The sequence below is a fragment of the Dioscorea cayenensis genome, chromosome 1 (genome assembly GCF_009730915.1).
Source record: "Dioscorea cayenensis subsp. rotundata cultivar TDr96_F1 chromosome 1, TDr96_F1_v2_PseudoChromosome.rev07_lg8_w22 25.fasta, whole genome shotgun sequence".
NCBI lineage: Eukaryota > Viridiplantae > Streptophyta > Magnoliopsida > Dioscoreales > Dioscoreaceae > Dioscorea > Dioscorea cayenensis.
The window spans coordinates 29,308,969-29,327,500 of record NC_052471.1 but is presented as its reverse complement, the minus strand read 5'-3'; the positions used below and the strand labels follow the sequence as shown (position 1 = coordinate 29,327,500).

General features: G+C 33.4%; 2 protein-coding genes across 6 annotated transcripts; one reads left to right on the top strand and one right to left on the bottom strand.

Annotated features, from left to right (window-relative positions):
• Positions 1-803: 803 nt before the first annotated feature.
• Positions 804-6,854, bottom strand: LOC120261114 (GPI mannosyltransferase 1). Of its 5 annotated transcripts, none has more exons than XM_039268846.1 (7): positions 6,739-6,854; positions 6,510-6,589; positions 5,365-5,434; positions 3,541-3,899; positions 2,739-2,921; positions 1,490-2,055; positions 804-1,289 (listed from the first exon to the last, which is right to left on the bottom strand). In XM_039268846.1, exons 4-7 carry the CDS (start codon positions 3,812-3,814, stop codon positions 972-974), a joined length of 1,341 nt encoding a protein of 446 aa, XP_039124780.1. In that variant the 5' UTR covers positions 3,815-3,899; positions 5,365-5,434; positions 6,510-6,589; positions 6,739-6,854; the 3' UTR covers positions 804-971. The 5 variants fall into 5 exon arrangements, with proteins under 5 accessions (XP_039124780.1, XP_039124770.1, XP_039124761.1 ...); XM_039268836.1 differs by having other exon boundaries at positions 3,541-3,868; XM_039268827.1 differs by having other exon boundaries at positions 3,541-3,852.
• Positions 6,855-11,844: 4,990 nt separating this feature from the next.
• On the top strand, positions 11,845-16,899 carry LOC120261309 (NADH dehydrogenase [ubiquinone] 1 alpha subcomplex subunit 9, mitochondrial). Its single transcript, XM_039269155.1, has 12 exons — positions 11,845-12,005; positions 12,155-12,257; positions 12,581-12,645; positions 12,950-13,035; positions 13,172-13,256; positions 13,339-13,409; positions 13,522-13,653; positions 15,017-15,132; positions 15,228-15,351; positions 15,480-15,548; positions 16,094-16,214; positions 16,303-16,899. The coding sequence occupies exons 1-12, from the start codon at positions 11,918-11,920 to the stop codon at positions 16,437-16,439; spliced, it is 1,197 nt and encodes a 398-aa protein (XP_039125089.1). The 5' UTR covers positions 11,845-11,917; the 3' UTR covers positions 16,440-16,899.
• Positions 16,900-18,532: the final 1,633 nt, after the last annotated feature.

The window sequence follows — 18,532 nt, the reverse complement described above, 5'->3', positions numbered from 1 at the left end:
TTAGAATACATTATTTACAAATGATCATCTCAAAAAATAGGAGCGGTGAAGATGTTAAATCCAGAAGCAGGCACAATATACTAAGAACGTCAAAACAACCATAGTGGAAAATGACAGCATTTGACTTGAAACATCCTCTTCATCATTGACAGCATTTGACTAGTTATTTCACTGAGTTAAAAAGACTGCATTGACAACAAGCCAAATGAAGTAATAACAGGTAAAAACAAAATCTAGCAGGTAAAAGTCAAGATTCAATATACAAGAATATAAAGAGAACATCTTTTGAAGGCAACTGCATGTATGCGCACCGAAGTATGTATAGAAGATACATATGTACATATGTTGCATGCACCTACATATGTTTATCTAAAAGCATCATATCCAACAATATTCATTAACGAAAGAAATACTTGACAAGTAACAATCTATGCAAACTTCAGTCCCTAAGCAACTTTCCAAAGCCTACCAATTTTGGGACAGGTAAAAATCTTACCACCAAACTCGAGCCACAATAAAAATTCCCTTTCCATCATAAACAACCACTCCAACATTGTTCTCTATGCAAAGAGCAGAAACAGCAGCAGCAAATGCTTTTTCTGATGGTAAAAAATTGGTCCAGGAAACATTGTAATTGATTTAAACAAAATTCTAGATTTTTTCCCCTTTATTTAGTAAACCATATTTAATTGTGGCAAGAATAAAAAAAAAAAAAATCCAGAAACGTATTGATAGAAATTTTTCTTCTTTTATATAAAATAAAAACTTAGTAAAAATGACACACTAGTGTATAAAAAAAAACCTCAAAACAAACTTGGAGCTTCACTGCCCATTTCCACATTAACAATCACAGCCTCAAAAGTAGACATTAAAAAACTGAGTTCCAATGACTCAGTACAAAACAAAGAGTGGAGAAAATACAAAATAACACCCAAGCAAAAAAAAAAGGAAAAAGATTCTAACTCTATTCCTTAATCCAATTTTTTAGTATCAGTAGAATCAGGAGCACTGAGTGATGGGCTAAAAACTCTAGAAAATTTATGGTGATGAATAACCATGAGTAGGATGACAGTGTTTGCAGCCAAAAATAGTAAGCTTGCCAGCCATAACTGGATGAAGACATTCTGGCCCTTGAATTCTAAAATGTATCCCCAAAGAAGCCAGTGAAGCTGAGATCCCATCCACAAAGATATGCAGATCAGACCTTTCCATTTGAGTTTCATACTGCTCCATGGAAGAATCAAAGGCAACAAGCAGAAGAACCACACAAAGTACTGTGCAGTAATCACCTGTCAATCAACATGGAATAGAACCCATTGTTAGTAAATAACAAAACAATCAACAAAGAGGATGCTTCTTTATGCCCTGCTCATGGTATGATCAATCTTTTCTTTAGAACAATCACAAGCAACACGTTTGGAGGAATTCTGTACTTTTTTCGTTAAAAATAGCAATTTTAAAAATAGAGATAACAAAACCATATACTCACCTTGTTAAATGCAACAAAAGCAACAGTCTGCAGAAAAAGGCAGAATGGGAGGTCTGCTGCAAAACGGAAAATAAGAGCCAGTTGCACCATCAACTGAGGCAGAAAGGAAATAAGTTTCTCCACCAATGAGAACTTGTGCTGGTGATGAAGATATATGTGGTAGAAGTATATTGAGAAATTGTGTCTTGGATCAGTCCGTGTAAGATGATACAACAATCCTTCATTTAGAAACTCCCACCCATAAAGCTTGAAGAATAGAGCAGTGCAAAAGAAGAATATGGACCCAGAGATCAGCCCAAAGAGAAAACTATTGATTGTTATGTTGCTTCGAAGCAGATCCCATGGACAAAACAACTGTTTCCAGCTTGTGGTTGATGGTTTAACAACCCTGGCCCTAGAAGATGGATCTGTAACTCCTGATCTGGGGCTCCCCTTTTTAAGAATGCACTCCCTAGGTCTGGCATGTTGATTATTTAAGACGAGGACAAAAGGAAGGGCATATATGATTGGATAGATTCTGAAGTGGACAACCAAGCCATACCAAAAGGCAGCCTGAATCACTTTTCCTGCAACAGATTACAGTAACACAATAAAGAGGAAAGCCAACCCAATCGTAATATGAAATTCATCTTCAAACGCATATGAAGAATCTAAAAGTGGCATGAGGTCAATTTCTCTACAAGAATCTAGCTTTTCTTCTTTCACATCCCAAAATGTTATACTATTTTGAATCTTTGATCATTCACAATATTTATCCTTGTTTATGCACCCACCATTTTCAAGAGAACTTGCGATCCGACCATCTAAGATTTCATAAGCAGTTGTACTACAACATTACAACATTACAAATAATTACATGTTCCTGAATCATGTTCTGATTACTACAACATTACACATAAACCAGGCATCATACTGTACAAGACTAACCCACTTATGCATATACAAAACTATCACACAAAATCAATTAATTTTATTAAGAAAACCACAAGGATGCTTCCCTATTTCAACACAAGGGCGACACTAAACAATAAAAAAAGATCCAAATTCTTTCACTGAAATGAACATGCAATATATAACAAAGTATTACTGTACTTATTTTTTAAGCTTTTGATATATTTTGATTTAAAAAGTTTTTAGAGAAAGATGTGCTCATGCACGAGAAGAGATAATTAACCAAATTTAGATGTCTGCTGAAGTAAATCATACCAAAAGAAATGCAAGTACTTGTAAGAAGAAGCAGAATTTACACCATTCATGATACAAATTATAATCCACAGAATCATCGCGCAAACAATAGGCTCACAATTTCCCCTGGTACCAATGGTGAAGGTAAAGGGGTTGAAAAGCCAAACCGCAACAGATAGCAACCGTAAAGTTTCAGGTACACTGCGAAGCTTCAAAATAATGTCCACAAACAAACCGACTAGCAAATCTGTCACATAAGAAACCATTTAAAATCTAATTAATTCCAATCTCCTAAAACCAACAAGCAAATTACCTACCAGACCAACTATAAGCAATGAAAAGGCACTCATGTTTCTCAATGGCCAGAGGTCAAATATAACATTCTCAAATATTGGGCAAACATCCATAGAAAGATAAAATAAGCACATATTTTCTTATGACACTAGATAACTACTAATTGTCCAACACGTAATCAATGTACAACAAATAAAATTGGTAACAAAAATCTACATGATTGGATATTGCACAAAACAAGCACAAATCTTCACAAAAAACAACAATGCAATATGGCTTGGAAGCAAATGAAATCATGCATTTCCACAATATCACTATGGACTAGATAAAAAAGGTTACAAAATCTAGAACATAAATTTACACTATTACGTTTGTACACCAGAAAGAAAAATCAGAACTTGAAATATTTTTAACGACAAGAAGGCAATGTTGGTCAAAACAACTTCATTCTAATTAGTCAAAACCGGGAAATTGCCAGTTGGATGAGCATCGCAATGTAGTTAATAAAAAGGAAATAAGCATTTAAATACATTATCTCAAAGAGAGAGAAAGTAATTTTTTTTTTCCCTTACCAGCAGAGGAGAAGAGAAGTTTGCCCCAAGACTGGTGTAGAATCAAGTTCGGTATAAGCAAGAAGGCAAGGAGAGGCGAGTATCGGTATGTTGACCTCTCAAAGGGGGATTTCCCCGTAGCGACAAGTGCAGCAGCATCAGAGAAGACAAAGTAGTCAATGTCAGTATAGCGGACCTCCATGTGTGCATCCTGCCACTCACCATAAGCTATTAGACCCAGCCGAAGGAATGCCGAGATCACCATCATTCGCCCGAAATTGATGGATCCACACATTTTGGTGGGGAACCAATCACCAAAACCCCAGATTTTTTCTGATCCCAAAATTCTCTGTTATTCACCCTTTATGGCAATGTAAGTTCTGCTAGTAAACATCTTCAGTTTAACCAAAGTTAAATTCTACTCAATTAATGTGAATATGCCCTAGTGACTTAAGCAGATGGTTAATGTGGTTCTTGAGATTTTGAAGCCATCCAAGCCAAAGAAGCAATAAAAAACGACAAAAACATCTTCCATCACTAATTTAACAATGCCAATAATAAAGGTATCTTTTTCATCACAAAAATTATACATATCACAAATAAAATAAAGGATACATAATCTCTGTGACATGTTATAAATTTCTCTTTATCATGTTACTTAAATGCTTTATATGTCAGTGATGTCACAATAATCACAGTTACAATAAAATTTGGATGATGATAGGAACAAAAATATATGTCAAGGATATTAAAGAATAAACCATTGTAGATATGAATGAATGGTTTATTCTCAATGATGCATCTTCGGAAGCCAAATGATCAGTTAAATATACCTCTTGATAAAGATTTGTTCCTACTGTCATTTAGATATGAATGAATGGTTTATTCTCAATGATGCATCTTCGGAAGCCAAATGATCAGTTAAATATACCTCTTGATAAAGATTTGTTCCTACTGTCATCCATATATTGTTCTTATGCATTTCCAACCATCTTCAAAAGTTAATCATGGATAACATGTGTTATTATAGAAAAGTATTAGCAAAAAGGGTAATACTCAAGAACTAATAAATAAATTGACTTGTTGTGAGTTGGGCTTTTGATTAGTGGCTTAGTAATACTGGTTTTAATTCCCCTTCATTAATTAATATCTAAAATGGATTATTTTTTAATATTCTTGACATAAATATTTCTATTCCATCATCCAGTTCTTATTGTAACTGTCATTATTATGATCGATGTAACATATCAGTAACATGATAACAAGTCTTCATGGAGATTATATATCCTTTCTTTATTTGTGGCACGTACGATCTTTGCTATTACAAAGATACCTCTATTGTTGGCATTGTTAAATTAATGACGAGAGATTTTTCTTTTTCTTTTTTAATGCTTCCTTGCTTGGATGGCTTCAAAAATCTCAAAAATCACATGTCAGTGCCCCATCTCCTTGTCATGGGGTCAGGAAATTTATACTTTAACATCCAGCCCCTCATATGAAGTCCAATACATTGGAAACAACAAATCAAATGTATAACCCATAATCAGCCGCCAAGGGCTAATTCAATCCATTCCTAAGAAATATTTACGTATATTCTACTTTATTATCAATAATCTGCAGCAAATCAGGAGAGGGAACACACAATATGTCAAGCAAGGAATGTATTTTAACATGAACAATGGCAAACAACACGATGAAGAACATGGGCCACTATATTTCAAGCCATATTCCGCATCACAATAATAAGATGCATTTATCACACAAAAAAGGCTTTGTAAACCTCTGAGACCAAAAACAGTGGAAGATAAGAGACAGTAATATTTAAAAAGAAAGAAATTTACTCACTTTCCCTCGCGATAGATCCTCGATCACCAATCACACCAGCATTCCTCTGATCACTCATGGCTCTATTCAACTGAAAGTGAAAATAGAAAACAAGTGTAAATCCCAATGTCAAATTTAGACAAATCAAGCCAAAGAACAATGGCAAGCCTACCAGCTTCAATAGTAAAACTGTTGAAATTGTTAATAGTAGCAACACTGTCATGCAGCTAATGAGCAAAAGCACACTAGCCGATAAACCTTAATTAACACACTGCATACCAATAGCAAGGGAAAAGTGGCACCATCTGACAAATGGCAGGTAAGCGCATAAATCCCAATCAGTTCAGATTTCTCAATTTCAGATGAAATACAACTATTATATTATTGCTTCCAGCTTTTATATTCCTTAAACAACATTTTATTAGAACTCTTCTACAGAGTTATTTCCAACTTCTACAACTTGTCATGTAGTCAATGCAATAACCTGGTAGCAAACAATCCAGACAGTTTACAAAGAAACAATCACACACAAAGAGTAATGCTAATCATTAAGCTGCACCATCAGAGATACCAAACTAGTAAAATTAGCTGACTCAAATAAACTAAATAAACCAAGGAAAAAAAGCAATAGCAAATTAGTTGAAAATTCCTTTTTTTAACTGTTTGGGCAGACCACAAAAAAAACTTAAACCCAAAGGACAACATCAAGCCTAATAATTTATTTAAGTCTTTTAGCCATTCTATCACTTTGATAATTATTTAGGAAGAGGATTAACCTTGGCAAAGTGCTCCACAAAAAGTATGATCATTCTAGTGTAAGCATTGTGGAAGCAATGGAGAAAAATAGATGGATAACTCTTCATATTCCACAAATAATACTCAAGGAATGGCATTATTCATTTAAAAAAAAAAAAAAAGATCATAGTGATCTTAGAACAAATTAACACATCTCAACAGAAAACAAAGATCACCCAAATAACGTCAAGAAGTTAAACACAAAAATATTTCTAAATAATATGAATTTATAAATTGAAAAAAAAAAATCTCCGGGCAGCACCATCAAGATCAACTTACTGTTATAAACACAAACATGGATAGCTATAAAGAGAAATTAAGAGAAAACTAATTGATCACAATTGAAAACCATAAATTGATAAATTAATCACCTTGATAATGAAAATACACTAAATGGACCAGCAGTAATGGCAACAGCAATCATCTTCTTTACAACATCCTTCTTAGTATCCTGAAAAATCACCAAAAAAACCACAAAAAAAACTCGTAAATCAAGATAAATCCGAAAACGAAACAGATGGATCTGATGAGATCCTCGTCGATCCGCAACGGATCGAGATGAAAGAGATCAAATGGAATGGATCGGGAGAAGAGATAGACCGGAAATCGTTGCCGCTCATCGTCGCGGTGGCGTTTGCTCGGCGAGGAGGACGACGAAAAGAAAGGGAGAGAAGGAGATCTTGAGCTTCAAAGCGGATCGGGTTGGAAAAGCTTATTGGGGCCCGATAAGGAGCGGGTTGGATCCGAACTTTTTTATTGTATTAAATTTGTTGTTATATGTTGTTAATTTGTTTTAAAATTTTATTTTTGTTATGAATATTATAAATGGATGCCTACTGTAGCAATATCACTGCAGCGGTCAGTATTACTGTAGCAACTTCTAGATGTTAATATAACAGACGCAACACTGTAGTAGCCGCCAATATTGTTACTATTCCACCTACCATGGTATTTTGGACCGTCGGATCAAATCAATCTTGACCGTTCATTCAATTTTTGTAAGTCTATAAATACCCCTCATTTTGGATATAGAAGAGAAGAAGAAAAGAAGAAATAAGATGAAGAAAGAATAAATAAATTATCAAGGTGTTTGGTAAATATTCTGGCTCTTTATTTTTATTATTCTCTTTATATTTATAAAATATTTTCAACACATTATCAGCACAAACTTGCTCATATGGCTTTAATTTTCTTTGTCTCATCTAATATATATCTTATATATGAAATTTATTTTTAACACTGAATGGAGGGAGGTTCGACAGGTAAGAATAATATTGCTAGCAAACCATACATTTTATTTAATTAATAATTTCAGTCAACCATACAAAGGATTTTCTTAGAAGCATACATAAAAAACATACAGTACAAAAGCCACTAAGGGGTTATTTGGTTCGCGGTAATGTAGAAAGATTACCATGTGTTACGTGGTAATCTGAAAATATTACCACGTTTGGCATTGCACCGGTGGTAATCTGGATGGTAATATCACATTACCAACTTATAAATATTACCAAAAAAATAGTAATTCTATTATACCAAATTTGGTGTCTATCTTGGATTACCGTGGTAAATTTATAACTTTTTATAATTTAACAAATTGATTACCATGACAACCAAACACAGTAATGAACTATTCCCGTTAATAAGATTTCCCAACCAAACATGGTTATATTAAATTACCGCAATATTCCCAACCATATAATATTCCCACTTATATTACTATGGTAATCTCGTTACGTGATAATATGTCATTACCACGAACCAAACGGCCCCTAAGGCTAATAATACAAGTACATCTAAAATAAACATGAAAAACAATAATATTAATACTATCACAAGTTTTTCCATTAAATCCAAATCATCTTGCATGGTCTTCCCCAAGTTTGCCACGACGAACCTCCGATCCCTTTTTCTCTTCTCCGTAGGCCCTTCTCTCTTCTCTCTCTTTTTCCTTCCTTCCTATATATTTCTCTTCCCTCTATAACTCATACTCCTCACTTTCAAACAAAATTTCATTCCCAATGCTGCAATAATTGCATCATATGAATAGTATCATATATGAACAATACCATATGTATATGCAGTATCATGTATATAAACAGTATATAGGATTTATATTTTATTCTGTACACTTTATTCTAATTACATACTGTATTATTGTTTAGAAGAAAATGACACATATTGCTATAAGGGAATTTGAGTCCCTCTAGTAATGAATATTTATAAGGCATCACCATGATGATAGCCTTAATAATGAATATTTGACCATTGAGGATCTACAATAATTGTGGTTATCCTTGAAAGAAAGATTTGATCACTTAAAATGGTCTATCTGCTAAAGACAAATAATAACTGGTCAAATCTCAGGTTCTAGGACTATGAAAGTATACAAAAATACAATTCTGAGCTATTTAAGATATTCCCAGTATTATAACTCTACAGAGAGACTATAACAGAAAGTATGAATACATACCTAGATGTAATAGATTTCTTAGTATACTAAATATTTTTTTTGTGTTCTTTTTATTATATAGCATATTTTATTATATAGCATGTCTTATTATAAATATTATATTAAAGTTATATTTTTTCTTTGTTTGCTTTGTTAGAAATATGACTGATGATGAATGTATTATTGATTGTGGAACAACGCATACTATTTTGACAAAAAAAATATATTTTATATCCTTATCAATGAGAAAGGCATGTATAGAGGTGGAGGGTATGTGTTATTGTCTTTTGTGATTTCAATTACTAAGAGATTATGATATATTTCATTTATTATATATATGTGTGTGTGTGCGCGCACACACACATGAATAGTTAACAAAAATAAGTATAACTATATGAAAATGAAAGCGACGTATTGTTGCAGTTCCTATGATGCACTTGGAGCTTATCGACAAAAACGAATCGATTTAGATAGTCCTTTGTGGCTCCGGTGGCGACTAGATCAACGTGTCATTGGCGGAGAGAAAAAAAAAAGTATTTTGAACTGAAAATCTTTTCTGAAAATATCCGTTTCCCTGGAGAGACAGATAAGATATCCAGGTACAACGTCATCTTGATACCACCGGGAACAGGGAAGAAAAATTTTAATGAATCAAAAAAAGAATTGAAAAATTAGATTTTTGTTCAACGAATCACACCCACTAAGAAAAAGTATTGTGTGTGTGCGCGCGCGCGCACACATGCATGATTGGTGTTGTTTGGACGTTTTAATTCTGGATTTTTGTTTTTTTTATTTGTATCCGTTTGAGAATGAGGCTTTGATGGTGAAGCCAAAAAAGTTTCAGTCTTTGTTTGGGTTTTTTTGTCTTTAGGCGGCCTTAATACATAACTAAGGGAATCATGATGTCTACATATATAATTCTTTATTTCTTTTCCTTCTTTGACACCCTTTTTGATAAACTATTGAACTTCATGCTTGAAACAATGAAAACCATGAACACCACTTGTGTACCTTGCTTGATTATCTCCTAAATTAATTTCATATAATTGATGACAAAGAATAGGCAATGAAACATGATTTGTCTATGCTTTGTTGTGATCCTAAGATTTGGGAAAATGCCAATAGCAATTAGACATTTGTTATAGTTAGGAACATAGGATATGTTTTTTTTTTTTACTACAATGTATAGTTGTGTTTTTTTTCCCATTCTATATGTTAGGATCCTTGCACCATTCACATGTGATCGTTGAAAAGATAAAGAAGTCTTATCTTCCCATACCTAACAATTCTTTTTTTTTTTCCATGTTTTGTTTTCAAGCTTGCTAGAGTGATGTGTAGATAAGAAAGAAGGGTCTTCTCATACCTGACATTTCTTGTTTATTTTTTTATTTTTAATGTTCTGATTAATCAAGTGAGTTAGACAATGACTATCCAACAACCAACTTTTGTAGGCAAGGATCTCTACACCATTCACATGGCGCCTTTGAAAAAAATATCAAAGTATTGTCTTCCCATACCCAACACTTCTTTTTGTTTTTATTTTCTTTATTCTCCCTAATATTTTTCATATTCTTACACTTATATCTTCTTGAAATAAATTTTCTACTTCTCCTTTTTTCTTATCCTTTGAGATATTTTTTTCCACTATTAGTAAATAAAAAAAAACAGTTATCTTCATATGAGTCACACTAACATACTTATTGGTGAGCCAAGATATGTTGGAGCTCTGACTCAGAAGTTGATTCTAGTTTCGATTGATGTACTGATTCTAACTTGAAGTCTATATGGCCTATGGGATCTTTTGTGATGATGACAATGATCAAAGCAGAGAGCGTGGTCATGGCGAGGTAGGCGGCTGATCAGAAGAACTCGAGGTTGGAGGAGAAGATATCGGAGATACTAAATGTGTGGACACCATCGGTGATGGCGAAGCTAATTCACAGGGGGATGATGATGTTCCAGTGGAGTTTCTTACATTTGTTCTCGCGTTTAAATTTTTTTCAGGTGTATTTTTATTTGAAATTATAAACAATAGTGTCTCATGCATTAATTGCATTATCATGTATTTTTATTTCCTTCAACATTGCTTTAAATTACGCAGTAACTACGATAAGATTTTGATTTTCCATTTTCTTTAATTTTTAGCTGTAAATAAATCTAACTATCACAATGTTATAACAATTATAAATGAAAAAAATAATGATAATGTAAAAAAAAAAATTATTTAGGTTTTTAACGTAAAAGATAATGAAAATATGTCCATTTAAAATTATTTAGTTAAAAAAATAAAAATATGTTTAAAAAATATCCAAATATAATATCAGGTTTTATAAATGGAAAATTTTAAACTAACTGAGAATATATGCATACTTGCTTAGTATTGCTTTTTAGTTTGTTACAAAGTGATGAATAGATTCTTTGATTATATATGTAAAAAGATTTTGTAAGTTTTTAATCATTAATCTTTAAAATAATATCACTGTTTAATCACGTGTATACATTTGTGCTAAATGATTAAAAAATAATCATCTTGTGTTAAATAACTGTTGTCTTTTGTAACCTATATTAATATAAGCCACCATTACTGATATTAATTATCCTCTATCATTATTTTATCATGAATGCATCATTGGATTGGACCATACTATGACACTAATATATTATATATAATAATAAGCTTACATTCTGAATGCATTCTTGACCATAGTTTGGACTATGCTTTACATGTGAATGTGACACTCCATTATATATACCTATATTAAGAAAGCTATCTTACCTCATATTAATTAGCCTCTATCATTACTTTGGCATGAATGCATCGATGGACATATATAGATTGGACCATGTTTTGACACTGATGCATTATATATAAAATAAGCCTATAGTTCTAAATGCATTCTTGGCCTTAGTTTGGACCATACTTTGTCATGTAAATGTCACACTCCATTATATCTAATAATAATTCTACTCTTCTACAAAGAAAGAAAATCATGTGTTGATCATTGGGATTAGGATTAACATTATGTATAGATTTGTATATATTTTTCCCTCATAAATCTTACATTTCTTTCCCCAAATTGTAGTTCTAAAATAAGAAGGGAAAAAAAAAAAAGAAAAAAAAAAAAAGAAAAAAAAAAGATATCCATGCCAAAGCTTATTGGGCCATGAATGGGCTTAAGGCCCGGTACCCATACATTGGCTGAGTACGAACTTACATGGGCCTGTTTAGATCAACATGACGAATGGGCCCAATAGAAACACTTCTCTTCAGAGTTCAGACCTCTCTCTCTCTCTCTCTCTCTCTCTCTCTCTGTGTTCGCGAAGACGATGCAGGCGTGGAGGCGCTCCGGGCGGCTTCTCGATCAATCTCCGGCCATTGCTGCTCTGAAACCCCAATGGCCGATCTTCTCCTCTGGTATTTCTCCTCTAAGGATCGATTTCCGACTCTTTTTCATCTCATATAGGTTTGCAAAGCCCTAGATCGCCTTATTCTAGGGTTTTTCTCTTGGCTTGTTTATTTTTAGTTTTTGATTGTGGGTTTTGATGGATTTGTTCAATTTTCAGGCGTCGGGTGTGAGTTTGAGCAGTGTCGCTATGGTTCTACACTCTCGGTTAAGGGAGCTGGGAATCTTGTGCGCAAGGGCACTGGAGGGAGGTCTTCTGTGAGGTAATTTTTCATTTTTGTTTTCCGTTTGGATTTTTATTGAAGTGGCATTGGGAAATTGCTTGCATTTATTCAGGCTTATTGCTGGCATTTCTGATTTAGATTGAGAGGTGGTTTTTTTGCTTGAGAAGTTTGTTAATGTTAATGCTGAGATAGGGTTTTGATCTGTTGTTCCTGATGGTGAATATGTGGCTTACTCTAGTTCTAGTGTCGGAATTGATTTAAAAATTTTAGTTTTTTAATTATTTGTTTTCTTAGTTTTTGAGTTGTAGTTTCTATCTGTTGTTTTTGTTGTGAATTTAGAAAATGCTTATCTGTTTTGACAGTGGAATTGTTGCAACTGTGTTTGGAGCTACGGGATTTCTTGGACGCTATGTTGTGCAGCAGCTAGGTAAGTATATGAATGTGCAATTATTGATTTTATTATAATGTTCTGCTTGTTTGTGCCATTGGAAAGATAGGATAGAATGCTCTGGTAAAGCAGATGAATGTTGACATAATCATACACGTGACCTATCTATTAAACTTCAGCGATCATGTTCACTTTAAGGATCTCTATTTATTTATTTATTTTCTTGATATTGGTTATGTAATTCTATTGATAGCCACATGCAACGTGAGATAGTTCATGAATTATTTTCTTAGGACTTAACAAATTCCTTGTGTAATTGTGTACTACTTGTACCTTTCTATAGCCAAAATGGGATCGCAAGTCTTAGTTCCTTTCCGAGGCTCTGAGGACTCACACCGACATCTCAAACTGATGGGTGATTTGGGCCAGGTATCCTGATAAGCTAGCTTTAATTTTTTCCTTAACACTGCCCTTAAACTTAAAAAATCAATTCTTGGTTTGAAAATATTGGTCCTATTTTCTTGTTTGATGTAAATATCATATATTGTCTACTTTTGGCATTCAGATAGTACCTATGAAGTATAACCCAAGAGACGAGAACTCAATTAAAGCTGTAATGGCGAAGGCAAATGTTGTTGTAAACCTCATTGGTTTGTATAACCTCCTTCATGTTGAAGCCATTTTTAACGAGGATCTGTTGGGGGATAGTTGGATCATTTTTTCCATTGGCAGGGAGGGAGTACGAAACAAGAAACTTTAGCTTTGAAGAAGTGAACCATCATATTGCAGAGCATCTTGCAGTGGTAGGTGACAAAAGCTTATATTACTGCTGCTTGTCACTTCTTTGCATACCTCCTCTTTTGTGCATTTTGTTTCTTCTATGGTTGGGATATTTGCATTTTTAAAATTGCACAGATTGCTAAAGAACATGGTGGCATTGCAAGATTTATACAAGTATCTTGCTTAGGTGCATCTACGTCATCTTCTTCAAGAATGCTGAGAGCAAAAGCTGCAGCAGAGGAAGCTGTATTAAGAGAGTTTCCTGAGGTAAGTATTTGCTGTTCATTTCATCTACTATGATCATGTACTTCAAACACTGTTATTTTCTTTCCACAAGAATGATGGTTCGGTTTGGTTGTTACCAATAAGTTTGTTTACAGCTTTTGTGTCAATTACACCACAAAATAGTTACTGAACATCTAGAGCCAAATAGTTTTATTTTTTCAGCATTTGAATGACAATCAATACTTAAAGAAACTCGAGTATAACTTTGAATATTATCCTAAATCAACTGGATTACTCTTCATGGTAGTTGTCATAGACTCATAATGTGATCATGATCAGTTGGCAGTTCTGTGCCCCTTTTACCTCTTTGTGGTAATGTATGGTAATTGAGGCTTATCTATTTAATGTGAGCATAACCACTTAGAGCAAGCATGTGACTTTCTCAATATCTTGTCTGGGCGACTGCAGTTCTAAGCATATTTTAAACCATTCTAGGGGGTACTACTACTGTAGGTGAAACCAGGAAGTTTTTTCTGCCTTTGTGTTAAATGCACAATGATAGTTAAAAAAAGAAATAGATATAGGCTGTAAAATAACAGCTGAGAGGGTCAGTGATGCCACTGTCATATTTAGCTCGATAAACTGACACGTCATTTGTGTTGACCTGTGCTTCTTGGTGGGCCACTAAATTTCAAGTCATCTATATTCAATCATATAAACTGACACATTATTTGTGTTGACCTGTGCTTCTTGATGTGACAATTTCTTTATTGAAGAGGTTATATGATGTCTGAAATCTCATGTATGTTCTCTTATTCTGGCAATTTTTGCTTTACCTTATCCATATTCTGACTTTTGAATTTGAAAGTAGTATGCCTGAGTACCATGGTATGCTTCCATGTTATGCCTCAGTCTCCATAGTTTGCATAGATGTATGATCTGTATAAATTCTTCAATAATTTAATTTTCTCTTATTGTTTAACATTTTGAACCGATAATTTTACTTGAACAGAAGCATTTTCAGGAGATATGTTCTCACTGTATTACTAGTTTCTTCGATGGAATTATCAATAATTTATCATTATTGAATTTCTTTCTGCGATAATATTGATGATTTCTTTCCTAGCAGGGGTGTCACATGGGTGCCCCTTGTGTGCCAATTATAGTTTTGTAGATTAAAGTTTTAGATGTTGCTAGAACTTAGATTGAATATGACTTTAAGTATTAATAATATGATTTCTATGATGCAATCACATTGATGGTGCAGAATTTTAATCTTCTGCAGATATTTAGGTATTTGCACAGGGATGATGGATCTCATAGTTCTCTTTCTTCATATGATTTTTTGGTTTTTTTCCTTTCTTTTTTCCTTTTGAATTGTTCCACTTTGCAACATTTCTTGTAGGCCACAATAATGAAGCCTGCAACTATGATTGGTACTGAAGATCGTATTTTAAACACATGGGCTCACTTTGTCAAGAAATGGAGCTTTCTTCCACTTGTTGGGGATGGATCTACAAAGTACTTGCACTAACTGTTCTTAATCTCAAATGCCTCTTTCTTGAAGAATTCTTGAATCATCTGTAAACTGCATCTTGATGGGGTCTTGTTTGCAGGATTCAACCTGTTCATGTTGTAGATGTGGCAGCTGCTATTATGGCTTCCTTGAAGGATGATGGTACAAGCATGGGGAGAACTTATGAACTTGGGGGGCCAGAAATTTTTACAGTACATCAACTGGTAATTTTTCGTAATCACCTTATCTTTTGTCTAGATGCATTGCACAGTGTTAAAAAGAAAGCGAATTGATGGCTTATTAATATCATGAGGGAAACAACAAATTGTAACCTAACATGGTCATGTCACAGGCGGAGTTGATGTATGATACGATACGCGAGTGGCCACGATATGTGAATGTTCCTGTTCCAATTGCAAAGGTAGGCAATAATCCCCCAAAACTTCTTTGCTTCTGCAAGTTAAAGCTATCTTTTAAGTAGGAATGCATGAAAGGTTCACATTTTGTTGCCTACAGTTATGATTGAGTTATCCTTATCTATTATTAATACCCTATAAGCTATCCATGAGATTATTAAAAGAACTGTCTAAAAGTGTTTGTATTTTGCTTATAAAGATATCTTGGATTGCATTAAGTTGGCTTTAAAAGGAACCACACTGATCTGGCTATAAATTCATTGAGACTTGTGACTTGTTTTTGTGAAACGCCTGTTCAATGACCAGAACTGTATGGTGTGGACTCTTCTTGAGTGATTTAATGTTTGAAACATGACCTATAATTTATAGCTTTAAAACATGTTCGCCTATGTTCTTCATGTAAAGCTCTTGATTTGTTCATTATGAACAAGAACAAGCTTCATGGTAGATTTTCTTTAAATCACTACTCTGTCGGAGTTCTTTCTGCACTATATAAATGCTGATAATATCTTTGAGCTTATTATTTAAACATTGAAAATACTGACTGCAGGCATTTGCAACTCCTCGGGAATTCTTACTAAAAAAAGTTCCTTTCCCTTTACCAAATCCAAACATCTTCAATCTTGATCAGATCGAATCACTAACTGTGGACACGGTGGTTTCTGAAAAGGGTAAACATCTTCTTCTTCTTAGAAATATCAATCAACCACACTGATTTCCAAATCAGAAGTTCACTTATTTTACCTTCTGCGCTTACAGCTTTAACCTTTAATGACCTGGGCATCATTCCGCATAAACTAAAAGGCTACCCTGTGGAATATCTCATCTCATACCGCAAGGGTGGGCCAGCATTCGGCTCCACTGTCAGCGAAAAGTTGAGAAGTTCAGAACTCTAGTCTTTGCAAAATAACACTTGATTGAGATCATTAATTTCGCTTGCAGTGTAAGTTTATATTTCTGGTAATGGGCTGCCATCATCGTACCTCCGGTTGGCCAGACAACCCTTATCATGCAAAGATGCATAGACAGTGCATTTGTTTTTATTGTTTTCACATAATAAATGGTGAGATTTCTTGTTCCCCTCCAACCCATGTTTTACTTGGAATTATATATAATTCTTCCCTGATTGAAGGAATGTAATGATGCAAAACCAACTTTTTAAGGCATATCTTCCTGCATTCCTTTGTGGAAGTTGAGCTTTCATCATCTATCAAATTTTCTTTTGTTGACTTATTTTTATTGCCCTTTGCGTGATCATTTATGTGTAATGACAGCGAAGAACTTTAGTTGTGTACTCTGCTACAAATTATGCTTGTTGCAACTTAATAATTTCTGATCTCTCTATGTATTTGTTGATGGACTTGTCTTTTGTGATATTAATATAAATTATATTTTTTATTATTCTTAATATGGTATCAGAGTTGGTGTTTTAAGTTGTCTGGGTATTTCTTTGCCTGTTTTAGCATCTGTATAAACAGAGGGTGTGTTTGGCCAATGTGAAAAATATCAGTTTATACACTGAGTTTGATTTCTAGGTCATAATAATATTGGAAATCACAGAAAATTACTTTTATACCCCTGTAATACAAGGCAATTGTCAATGCACCTTTATAAACCCGAGTTGTGATCTCACTGATTTAGTTATGTGGGAATTACAGTGGAACTGAGACGTGGTTTAATAAGTTTGATTTTTTCTTAAATTTATTTTATTTTATTTATGATGCTAACTCTGGTATTGGAGTTAGTAATTTAAATACTAGGTTTATTCCGGTATTAAAATTTTTTTTGTTATAGTGAGGTCATGCCTTGGTTTTATTATGATTCTTACGAACCGAATCTGTGGGATCATAATTGGTTTTATTGTGATTTTTATGAACCGAATCTGTGGGATCATAATTCTATGAACTCTGATGTAACACTTATTTTGAAAGTTAATTTTAACTCTTATAAAATGACACTTCTTTGTATTTTGAAAGTTAATTTTAACTCTTATAAAATGACACTTCTCTGTCTTGGGGAAAAAGCAAGAGGGATCGTCTTTATAATAGTAAAATAGTAGTTTATTTTCCTTTCAATGGAAGGTTAAAAGTAGTAGTTTATTTTCCTTTGAATGAAAAAAAAAAATGAGGGATAATATGGTGTACTATAAAATCTTTTTAGATGACTTTTTTGATCATGAGATATATGAAGAGAAATATGCATCATTTGTGAGGATATATGAAACAATTACCCACCAAATACTATTACCCACCAGGTTTTCAAAATCTCATCATACACTCGAACTCATATAAAACAATTAATATGGTTAAAATGAATTTTGGGCCAAGCATCAAGATTTTCATATCCGTCCTCAACTAACACATGCTTCATAGTAGTTGGGTTTTATTTGAATTTAACCAAAATTTGGTTAAAATGAATTTTTTCGTCAAAATCATGTCGGGCCAGGTTTAGAAATATTTATCATCTCTAATCTTTTTGTTCTTAAATGGTTAAAGATATGTCTTACTCGCAATTGATTCAAGAAATGAAAAGATGGGTGTAAACTAAAAAAGAATTTAGAGTTATATGTATACTATTTGTAGTTTAAAACTTTAGAGTGGAGGGAGGGTAGGATAGATTTATGGAGACAATATGAATTTTAATTCTCAATATGTTGATTAAGAAGTTTAAAAGCTTAATGAGTAAGTAATTCAAAAAATCTTATTTTCTAAGTTTAAAAAAGCAACTGTTTTCTTTTTTAATTCATGTGCAAGATTCCCATATTATTCCATAACACTTGTGATTCCCAACATTAAATCTGTAAAAAAATCTAAGCAAATCACTCCTTTCTTTTGCAAAGACATAGCTTTGTCACGTTCTCAACTTAGCTTTGCCGACAAAAAATTACACCCTTGTGTTTGAAGAATGGCTTAGGATTAACATTGAAGTATATGTTTATATATAGACATAAACATATTTTTTTTTTGTATGATGATGATTATTATGATGG